The 12796-nt window shown below is 34.2% G+C and overlaps 1 protein-coding gene across 1 annotated transcript in view; it reads right to left on the minus strand.

The window, feature by feature from the left end:
• Positions 1-12796, minus strand: part of LOC132092070 (rho GTPase-activating protein 39-like) — a 45485-nt gene that overhangs the window by 20792 nt on the left and 11897 nt on the right. The window contains exon 2 of the mRNA XM_059498139.1: positions 1856-2242. Within this exon, the coding sequence (XP_059354122.1) occupies positions 1856-2242 (387 nt within the window). The remainder of the gene's footprint in view (positions 1-1855; positions 2243-12796) is intronic.

Consider the following 12796-nt stretch of genomic DNA (forward strand, 5'->3'; position numbering starts at 1 on the left):
GTATAGTCTTTCACAATTAAGCAGCAAGCCATCCAACTTAAACCATGCACATGTCTTCGACCGCCCACTTCTCTCAGGTTTCCGGAAGGATTTCAGCAATTAAATGCAGACTCACTCTTTAATGGAGGCATCCTGCATCATTTTCTAACTTCAGAGCTAATGGTAGGTTTGTCTGGAAAGGTTATACTCTTATGGCTAATACTTCTCTAGGAACAAAATTACACACTAAAATACTATGCATGCAATTTTTGCAGTATAGAATATTTATGTATATACATCATTTTGATTTTCTGTATGCATCACATAGAGTGCAACAGACTGAAAACCCCATTCAGTTAAAACAATAATAAGAATTTCTTAATCAAGAAAAATAAACTTAATTCAAGAGGAATATTTTTTAGAAAACAAGACATCTTAACGTCATTTTGCTTTTCAAGTAAATGTACCCTGATTTAGGAATGTTTAGATATTTGTACTGGAAAACAAGACAAAAATGATGAGCAAAAAATTGGATTTCAGGTTATAATGTTGTAAAAAAAATATTGCATTGACTGTTGCACTCTGCATACAGAAAATCCACATATTGCACAGAGAATACATATATACACTTCAAAAATAGCATGCATAGTATTGTAGCTTGCACTTATATTGAAGTCTCAACACAAAGCTGTTTATTTCTGGTCCAGTCGATCTTTCAAAACCACTTACAGCAATGATCTAATGAAAGAAATAAAAACAAGAGCTGTCTCTCTTAAAGAGCGTCTGAAGACCGACTATAAGGGATGTACTTTTGGATGGGGACGCTGGCTCAGACGGTCCAACTAAATGAAATCTGACTTCCAACAGTGTCGTCTGGGTCTCAGAGTGAAATCAAAGGGGATTCTGGGATGTTTTCCATGTCAGGGCATTGATGTGTGTGCATTTTTTTGTGGGTCATTAAAAAGCTGTAAATGCTATAACAAATGTAGAGGTCGTAAATTTAGGGATGGGAAAAAAAGCAGCAATTGTGATACGGCCTAACATGATTATTATATTTCTAAAATCTCATTAAATACATGCAGTTAATTAATTCCTCACATTTTTAGCCTAATAAATTACTTATGATCGACTGCTGATGAATTATGACCATGTTAAAAAAAATGGAATGAAGAGCCGACAAAGACATTTCAAAATAAGAGTCCCGGTGAATTCAGGACAGCTCTCTTTCAATAGTGTCTGTGCAATCAAGCCAACAATATTGCCAGAAATTAAGCATCTCTTAACTAAGCATGGGAAATGCGACATGGAAAAAATGCAGAAAAAACTGTTTTGGCTTGTAAACAGTGCTTGATCTGTGCAGATTACTCTCCTGATTCAGGCCATAAGTGTTATTATAGATTATGGACTCATAGTTAGCTAAAAATGTCAATGTATTTGTTTCAGCTTTTGTCTTCTCCAGATGTTAACTGATGGACTGGAATGCTGTGGATTATTGTGATGTTTTTATCAGCTGTTTGGACTCTAATTCTGACGGCACCCATTCACTTGCAGTCAGCAAGTGATGCAATGCTACATTGAATGCATTTAATTAATTCCTCACATTTTTAGGATAATAAATCACGTATGATCGACTGCTGATGAAGTATGACAATGTTACTTTTTTTTTAATGAAGAGCCAGCAAAGACATTTCAAAATAAGAGTCCTGGTGAATTCAGCACAGCTCTTTTTCAATAGTGTCTGTGCAATCAAGCCAACAATACTGCCAGAAATTAAGCATGCAATGCTACATTTCTCCAAATCTGATGAAGAAACAAACTCATCTAAATCTGGGATGGCCTGAGGGTGAGTAGATTTTCAGATCTGGGATGTGCTCACCTGTCTCCCTCCTCGGCGGTGGATGTCTTTTCCTCCTGCTCCTGTGATGATGTGGTGCTGACGGCGCTGTGGGCGGGGCTGTTGTCGGCGGAGGCACTAGTTGTGGCGGTGGTGGGCGGAGCTGTGTTGGTGTTTTGCTTGAGGGTTTGTAGTTTGGCGAGGGGGATGATGTCACAGCTGTGTGGGCGGTGCCAGACGGTGTGCTGGGTCGAAGCATTATAGTAGTAGAATCGGGACGTTTTGGAGTCGAAAAGCTCCCACCACTGATCCTGTCCGCTGCGCTTGATCTGTACACCCGCCGGGGCATCCCAAACACACTCGCCCGTCAGCAGGTTGGCGTACATGCGCTCCCGGGTGCGCGGCTCGATGATTTCCACCCATTCCAACCTAACAACACATAAACATACAGAAACATGCTTTACGCTCACTTGTCTGCAGCCTAAATAATCCTGAAGACCTTGATTAGTTTGTTTAGGTGTATTTCAGCACAAATTCAAAGGGGGGAAAATACATTTCTTGCTAAAAGAAAACAAAGCCAGTATATATTTTTTATATATTTTATCTATATTTATTTTATAAAATTGTTGGATTGCTACTGTAAAGCAAAAGAAAATAAAGATATATAAATAGAAATATATATTACAGGACTGAGAGAGAATCTAATGAAAATCATTTTAATGAAATTAAAAAAATCTGTAAAAATAATTATGTATAAATATACAAACAAGCACATTTTCTCTAAATAAATACAACGTTCTTTTAAAAAATATATTACATTTTTACTGTCACAAAAATAATATAAAAAATTAAAATAATAAAATACTATAAAAATAGTCACAATCTTTTTAAAAACTCAATGTAACTTTATGCAAAATAAAATATACATACACACACACACATATATATATATATATATATATATATATATATGTAGATTCACACTGAAGGCATCAAAACTATGAATTAACACATGTGGAATTATATACATAACAAAAAAGTGTGAAACAACTGAAAATATGTCATATTGTAGGTTCTTCAAAGTAGCCACCTTTTGCTTTGATTACTGCTTTGCACACTCTTGGCATTCTCTTGATGAGCTTCAAGAGGTAGTCACCTGAAATGGTCTTCACTTCACAGGTGTGCCCTGTCAGGTTTAATAAGTGTGATTTCTTGCCTTATAAATGGGGTTGGGACCATCAGTTGTGTTGTGCAGAAGTCAGGTGCATACACAGCTGATAGTCCTTCTGAATAATTTGTATTATGGCAAGAAAAAAGCAGCTAAGTACAGGAAAACGAGTGGCCATCATTACTTTAAGAAATGAAGGTCAGTCAGTCGAAAAATTGGAAAACTGAAAAAACTTGTGTCTCCAAGTGCAGTCACAAAAACCATCAAGCGCTACAAAGAAACTGGCTCACATGCGGACCGCCCCAGGAAAGGAAGACCAAGAGTCACCTCTGCTGCGGAGGATAAGTTCATCCGAGTCATCAGCCTCAGACATCGCAAGTTAACCGCAGCTCAGATTAGAGACCAGGTCAATGGCACACAGAGTTCTAGCAGCAGACACATCTCTAGAACAACTGTTAAGAGGAAACCGTGTGAATCAGGCCTTCATGTAGAATATCTGCTAGGAAACCACTGCTAAAGAAAGGTAACAAGCCGAAAAAACTTGTTTGGGCTAAAGAACACAAGGAATGGACATTAGACCAGTGGAAATCTGTGCTTTGAGTCCAAATTTGAGATCTTTGGTTCCAACCACCATGTCTTTGTGCGACACAGAAAAGAAGAACGGATGGACTCTACATGCCTGGTTCCCACCGTGAAGCATAGAGGAGGAGGTGTGATGGTGTGGGGGTGCTTTGCTGGTGACACTGTTGGGGATTTATTCAAAATTGAAGGCATACTGAACCAGCATGGCTTGGTTCTAGGGGTGGTTTAGGGGTGAGCTGGACCGCAGACAGAAGGCAAAAGGGCCAACAAGTGCTAAGCATCTCTCGGGGAACTCCTTCAAGACTGTTGGAAGACCATTTCAGGTGACTACCTCTTGAAGCTCATCAAGAGAATGCCAAGAGTGTGCAAAGCAGTAATCAAAGCAAAAGGTGGCTACTTTGAAGAACCTACAATATGACATATTTTCAGTTGTTTCACACTTTTTTGTTATGTATATAATTCCATATATAATTCCACGCATGTTAATTCATAGTTTTGATGCCTTCAGTGTGAATCTACAATTTTCACAGTCATGAAAATAAAGAAAACTCTTTGAATGAGAAGGTGTGTCCAAACTTTTGGTCTGTACTGTATATATGTATATATAATTTTAATTTTTTTTAATATGTTTTTGTGAGATGCACTCATATACGGAAAGTAATGATGTCAGAGAAAGGATTAAAGTCATATATAGAGTTATCATGATTTTTCATGTGAGTCACATATTTGTGTGTGTGTGTGTGTGTGTGTGTGTGTGTGAGAGAGAGATATACAACATAAGCAGCAAAATCCCATTAGGCAGAGAGATGCTCGTTTCATAAGATCACCGTGGATTTGTTTACATTTTTCATAATTTAAAAGCCTGAATAAAAAAAATCTTATGAAGGGGCAAATATAAAACATTTTTTTTTACAAATACTTTCTAAAGAAAATGTTAGTGGCGTTGTTGCACAAGACACATGATTTGAGAAAACATCCACATCTGAAGCACAAACGCTGCAGAATTTGGCAAAAACTGCTAATTCTAAATAATGCAAAAGGTCTACACGTTCAAAAACCGAAACAAAGATGTTTTGCCGCTCCAGGCTGCGTTTTGATGTGTTCAGATGTTATTTGCATTGTATATGCACACTACATGTGTGTGATAATCAGCTCTGGTAATCCATAGTAAATGTCCTCTGATCCTTTAATCAGATCTAGTCGGCTCTAATCCAGGATAACCTGATCGCTCAAATCCTGCTGAAAGCATTTTCGGGAAGCTGGTCAGAGGGGACGCTGGGTAATTTAATCCGTCTGGATCTTCCATCTGAAGCATATGATCAGATTGCACTCTTCAGGACTTTAATATGGGTCTTCATAAACGTGTTATTCAGGAGATATATTCATAAGAGAATAGCTCAAGACTCAATTTTCTGGAGATCACGGTTACAGTGCAATACTAGAGCACTGCTCACTGCCTAGTGTGCACTATATAGTGCCTGCTATTACAAAAAGCAATTAAAAATATTAGTTCAATGAATGGCGTCTAATCATCACCCTAGATTTGAAATGAAATTAATACTTCTATTCTGCATTAAATGTTTTCCATTCATCAAAGAATCCTGAAATCATGGTTTACACAAATATTCAGAAGCACAACTGTTTTGAATATTGATAAAAATCAGAAATGTTTCTTGAGCAGTAAATCGTCATATTATACTGATTTCTGAAGATCATGTGACACTGAAGATTGGAGGAATGATGCTGAAAATACAGATTTGATCACAGAAATAAATTACAGTTTAACAGATATTCACATAAACAACAGTTATTTTAAATTCTAATATTATTTGCCAATTTTTAATGCATTTTTGATAAATGCAGCATTGGTGCAGATTAAATGCAGCATTGGTGAGCAGACGAGATTTTCAAAAACATTAAAAAAACTTTTTTTTTAATCAATTCTGCATTATTTTTTGCAACATTTGATGTTCTGATCAAATAATCAAGACAGATAAGGGTTGTTATAGAATTAAAGAATAAAAAAATAATTAATAATAATAATAATACAACTATTATTTGTCAATAAAGAAAATAAAAAACATGGTTTTCCTTTGAATTAAAATGATTTCTGATTCTGACCCCACTGACAAATATGTGCTCTTGTTTTATGCAAAAACTCACTTCATTTAGATTTTTGCAGAAGAAAAATTAATATTGTAAAGTCTTTCTCTTTCTCTTGACTGTTAGATATTTATACTGGAAAACAAGACAAAAGAAAATCCGATAAATTTTTTTTTTTTTTTTTGCAGTGTAGCCTGATGAAAGGAGTTTCCTGAATGGTAATGTTAGTAATGTTTTGAAGGCTGATGGTGCGGGTGGAGTCCAGCAGATGCACTGCTATTGATTGACAGGCTTTCTGCTGCAGTGCTGTTAACAGCCGCCATCTGCAGCATTCACTGACCGCGCTTTACAAGGTGCCACTAATCATGCAACTGGATTTAAAGCACTCATCGCAGAACCGCAGCACGTAAAATCACAGAGAGAGAATAAAAAGCAACACATACTATAACAGTGACAGAAAATGCATATGAAAGAGCAATTATTCAAGACAGATCGAGCACGCTTACATCAAAAGAGCACATTTGCATTGCCAAAAATGACTCAAAACGCTTGTATTCTTGAGACAGAAGGTCAAAGTCACATGGTGATGGTCACTACAATCTTCGCATGGTCTACTAACCTCTCCGGCTGGTTTCTATCCATCCTTCTTTCTCCGACCTGCCCTTTACCTTTCTCACCGTGTCTATATATATAGAGAGATCTTCATCTGTCCTTCATCTCTACAGATAAGCGAGAGCACAAGGATTTAATGTGACGAAAACCCTCCGCAAATGACTGTCTGAGTTTATCTGATAACACACAGATAAAAAAACAAAAAACTAAAAAAAAACAGTTAAAGGGATAGTTGTTCACCCAAAAATGAAACATTTCTGTTAATTTAATCACCTTCAAGCCAAGTAGGTGACTTCTTTCTGCAGTAAAACAGTAAAGAATATTTTTAGCTGAAACTTTGGTCACTGGTGATTCATTAAATGCAAGTCAATGGCTACCGTCAGTTTGAGAGTCAAAAAAGCACATACAGGCAGCACAAAATTATTCCCCATGGCTCCTGACAATATATTAAGGTCTTATGAAAGGAAAAAATCAGTCTGTGCAATAAACCGAACATCATTCACAACATTTTAATCTAAGAGCTACGTGCAACGAACGAATGAACAAATCACTCCTTTGTACTGATTCTTGGACTGAAGTAGTGTCTGAAACAGCACAGATCAGCAAGTACCTCAATCAAAACTCACTTTTAGACGCCTGACAGTCACTACGACTCCAAACGAGCCGAAACAGCAGCATATCTGATTCAATATGAACGAATCAATCAGGAGAGTGTGACTCGGACCGAAGAGCTGCTGATGTATGAACCGAACGCTTGTATGAAGGGACATAATGAACATTTTCATGGTTTCTCATTGTTTATGTAAAAAGGGTAGCTGATGAAGACTAATTTATTTACTTTATATGCTTTAGACATGCAAAACGTCCACATTTCACATCACTGTTGGGTGTTTAATAATATAATAAATATAAATATAATATAATTGCGTATACACTGAAAAATGAATGGTTAATAATGAAATGAGGTTCTGGATTACAGGTTATAATGTTGAGGTTCTTGCAAAGATCGATCGTTTCAATATTTATCGTCAGGAGCCATGCATATTAATTTTGTGTGTCTTAATAGGCACTTTTTTAATTCTCAAAAACCGGTAGCCATTGCATTGCATTTTATGAATCACTAAACACCGCAGTTTCAGCTAAACATGTTCTTTACTGTTCTGATGGCAAATTTTTATTTTTGGGTGAACTATCCCTTTAAAAGAGGGCAAATCGCATTGACTTGAGAATCATAAATCATGAGTTAAGAGCCTCGGAGCTCATGGTGAGCCTTGGGAGGTTTATACGGCTTCGCCGAAAATCAATTTCTCAGTGGAGACGATGAATGGGATTTTACCTCTGCAACCCGACTGTTGCTCTCAGTGGCCCCTTTAGAGACAACGACAGAAAGAACAAGGAAGATTTAGAGAAAAGGAAACACTGAAGATGACTCTGGATGCTATTAAACCCATAATTCTAAATGTTCTTCATTAAGATGTGTCACCTTGGCTGCAAACCTCATTCTAAAGACAGCACACTGTTATTAATGGTGTCTAAAGCTCACACTGAGCAGTGAACACTCCTTCAACCAGTTAATAATGCTTTAGCAACCACACTTCAGCGTTGAAGCCATCTGGAGAGTTTTTGGCTTGTGTTGATAGAAGTGTAAAGAGATCAGAGGAAGACACGGATGAGTCAATTAGCAGAACGGACGGCGACATCTCATTTCAAACAGAATTAATGGAGCAATCACTGTCCCAATCTCACACTGAAATCTAGTGTGAAGGGAAATCTATATTTATAGATGGAGATCAGAAAGAGTCCAGTGAGTTCAGAGCAAACTGAAGGAGAACCGAGAAGAGAAAAAGAGCAAACACAAAGTAAAACACCGTTGACAAGCATGTTACAAAATACAACTGAAACTCTTGTTTTGCATACATCTTAGGAGGACAAATTAAATATTATATATAATAAAAGAAATACTACACTACTAAATATTACACTGAATAAAATTTGGGTTATGCCCCAGCTAACAATTTTACGTTCTGGGAACATTAGTTTTTTAGTTCCCAGAACGTTGCCAGAATGTTTCCAATTGGTTATCCAGGAAAGTTTTCTTAATGTAAATAGAACGTTCCCTTAAGGTTAGGGGAACGTTCCTGGGAACCTACTCGGAATGTTCCCTTAAAATCATAACCTAAAAATAACCTACAGGGAACGTTCCCAGAACATTCTCCTAAGGTTATCAAATTAAACCTAAAATTAACCTACAGGGAACGTTCCCAGAACATTCTCCTAAGGTTATCAAATTAAACCTAAAATTAACCTACAGGGAACGTTCCCAGAACATTCTCCTAAGGTTATCAAATTAAACCTAAAAATAACCTACAGGGAACGTTCCCAGAACATTCTCCTAAGGTTATCAAATATAACCTAAAAATAACCTACTGGGAACGTTCCCAGAACATTCTCCTAAGGTTATCAAATATAACCTAAAAATAACCTACAGGGAACGTTCCCAGAACATTCTCCTAAGGTTATCAAATTAAACCTAAAAATAACCTACAGGGAACGTTCCCAGAACATTCTCCTAAGGTTATCAAATATAACCTAAAAATAACCTACAGGGAACGTTCCCAGAACATTCTCCTAAGGTTATCAAATATAACCTAAAAATAACCTACAGGGAACGTTCCCAGAACATTCTCCTAAGGTTATCAAATATAACCTAAAAATAACCTACAGGGAACGTTCCCAGAACATTCTCCTAAGGTTATCAAATCAAACCTAAAAATAACCTACAGGGAACGTTCCCAGAACATTCTCCTAAGGTTATCAAATCAAACCTAAAAATAACCTACAGGGAACGTTCCCAGAACATTCTCCTAAGGTTATCAAATTAAACCTAAAAATAACCTACAGGGAACGTTCCCAGAACATTCTCCTAAGGTTATCAAATTAAACCTAAAAATAACCTACAGGGAACGTTCCCAGAACATTCTCCTAAGGTTATCAAATTAAACCTAAAAATAACCTACAGGGAACGTTCCCAGAACATTCTCCTAAGGTTATCAAATTAAACCTAAAAATAACCTACAGGGAATGTTCCTAGAACGTTCTTGTTTGGTTCCCAAAAAAATAACCAAATGGGCACCATACGGGAACGTTATGGGAACGTTCTGTGTTTGCTGGGTGGTTAACTTTGACATTATTGAAGAAACTGATAGTAAATTTCACAAATAATTACAACGGGAGTAGCAGTATTATAGTTACATTTAACTGAAAAATAAATAAAATCTATAAAAAGTTACTTGAAATAAAATAAAGGTTAACTAAAGTTTTTATTTCAGCTCCATTGCTCATTTTAAATTAGTTCAACTTGATGTGCTTAAAACTACATTACTAAAACTATAGCTAAAATGAAAACAGAAAACTTTCAACTAAAACCGAAAGCAACGCATTTAATTAAAAGTGAAATTCTGAGGTTGAAAGACTAAAACAGTATTTTCTTGTCAAATGTACTCCAACTGTTTTATTCAAAACTTAATTTAAAAATATTTATATTTATATAATATATTAACATGCATATATAACTAAATCAAATAACTAATATAAGTAATATAAATAATAAGCACAGAGAGGTGAATTTGATTTAATTTAAATAACTGCATAGCTTTAAAATTTACTATTATTATTCTGATTCTTATTATTTTGAGCATGTTTAAAAATAAAATATTTCTAAAAATGTATATTTAAAAATCCTGAGAAATTGGTGTTATTGTCTCTCTCAGCTCTTCTCCGCAGACACAATCTGACACCTCATCATTCATCCTAATAAAACTCCCTCCTCCATCTTCTCTTATTCCTGGATCTCTCAAAGCCTCAGATTCATCAGATATGAGTCGCAGCAGCTCTGCGTTCATCCTGACCTTCACACACACACACACACACACACACACACGCGCGAGCTGAGAAACCTGGAGAAATCTGAGTGTCGATCATTATCTCAGAATAAACCACAACAAGATCATCAGGAATCAAGCACTGCATCTTAAGTCAGGCTGAATTAGTCGTTTTTATTATTATAATTAAGGAGCTGACTGTACCAAGTAGATAATATGTGACCCTTGACCACAAAACCAGTCATAAGGGTTGATTTTTCAAAATATCAAAGCTGAATAAAAAAGCTTTCCATTGATGCATGGTTTGTTATGATCTGACAATATTTGTCTGAGATACAACTATTTGAAAATCTGGTGCAAATAAAATCTAAATATTAATAAAATCATCTTTAAAGTTGTCCAGATGAATTCTTAGCAATGCATATTACTAATCAAAAATTAAGTTTTGATATATTTACTGTAGTAAATGTACAAAATATCTTCATGGAACAGGATCTTAAAATCCTAATGATTTTTGGCATAAAAGACAAATCTATAATTTTGACCCAAATTATGTATTTTTGGCTATTGCTAGAAATATACCCGAAAAAACAATTGCATAAAAAATGCATGCATATATATTAACCCAAATAATTCAAAAACAGAAGTGCAGTCAGTAGACTCTGGAATGTAATGCCCAAAATTTCAGTCTGTCAATATTTTAAGTATATTAGAAATATGGACAAAAATGGTAAGAGTAAAGGCAGACGAATGCATCAATAATTGGCCGTTTTAAGATTATTATGGACAGTTTAAGCAGTGTATTAAAAAAAATGTTAATAAACCTTCTGAAATTGATATTCATTATGAAGGACTAAATATTAAAATTTTTTTTTTTTTTTTTTTTTTTTTAATAAAGTGAAATATGATCATCACATACAATTAAATAAATTAAAATGAATTTGTATACATACAATGTATACAAATTCACTTTCATAAAATATATAAAATAAAAATCATAGCAAATACATACGTTTTGATATATTTACCAACATTTTTGTTTGAAATATTTCATGAAAGTGTATTTTAATTAATAATAATATTATTTTAAATTAAATTTTATAAAACTTAAATATCTAACCCAATGGAATGGACCTCCGACAATTCACAGAATGATTATACATGATATGATTATATAAAATAATTGTAAAATTAAAATGAAATATGATCCTTGTTTATCATATACAGTGTATTTTATTTAATAAAATACGTAAAACAAAAAGTATTAGTGCATATTCATTTTTATATATTTACTAAGATTTTGATTTACATATTTTATATTTGATATTATATCAGGCATGGGGATACCCAGCATCAGTACCAACTATAGAAAAACCCACATCCATTAAAAACTGCAATATAAAGTTTAATGCGTGCATAAAGAATAAATGCATCGCTGTGTGTCATATATCTGCAGAAAAATGCAATGTCCAGATGGAGAAATAACATGTGAAACCAGAATAGATGATAAAGTGAGACTCTGCTGTCACTCATGTGTGGTTACTAAGGGTTACAGGAGTGTGTGTGTGTGTGTGTGTGTGGGATTACTTGAAAGTGAATCAGTAATCAGTTAGACAGTAATTTGCAATAATGTTGACCTCAGTAAAAGATTTTTCTTCTTTTAAAACAAAAAGAAGGACTGTATGATTTGGAGAGGGGTCAAATTCTGATTTTTATGATAAAAATTGTGATTGTGATATAAAAAAATATCTGCGCTTGTTAATTGGGCTGCATACATTTTTGTGATTATGTAAGTCATTATGGCTATAAAATAACAACAACAACAACGATATAATAATTAACAATTATTATTACTTCAATAATATGCAAAAATAACTAGATAAAAAAATAAATATTCCTATTGTAATATTAAATATAAAAACGTATATTACAAATATAAAATAAATATCTAATCATTTAAGACAAATTATTTTATTGTTGTTATTATGATTACAAGTATCATCGTTACTTGAAAATATAAGAATTACTAAATAAAAAGAATATAACTCATTTTAAAATAAAATGTTAGTATTTAAGAAAAAATATTATTAATAAATAATAATATAAAATGACAAAATAAACAAATGAAGAAACGTTGCTTTTATCTTTCACTGTATACAAAATAATAATAAGTATTATCACTAAATTAAAATATAAACATTACTTAATAATGACAATACTAGAAATATTACTTTTGCAATAATTCACTGTTGAATAAGTATTTAAGAAAATGTAACAATAATAATAATAATTGCATTTTACAACTGTAAAATTAATATTTATGGCTTGATTTCTTCATTTTAAAATTTTTTACTCCTATCTTCGAAGCCCTTAAAGCTTCTCTTTCGTTAAAAAGCACTTCTCATGAGTAGTTTGTGAAGATGCTAGCACATATTAAAGCAACTCAAACTCATATTAAAGCAACACTTTTCATGCATTTACTGTAAAAACAGAGGCTGAAAACACTGGACGATGAGCTGCTCATGTGTAACTGAACACAGTGCCGCGCTTCACTCTGAATCAAACAATGCATATTTATTTACTTAAATCAAAGCCTTTGTGATCTGATAATTGCATTGAGTCATATGGTGATTTCAT

The sequence above is a fragment of the Carassius carassius genome, chromosome 18, assembly GCF_963082965.1.
Source record: "Carassius carassius chromosome 18, fCarCar2.1, whole genome shotgun sequence".
NCBI classification, from domain to species: domain Eukaryota; kingdom Metazoa; phylum Chordata; class Actinopteri; order Cypriniformes; family Cyprinidae; genus Carassius; species Carassius carassius.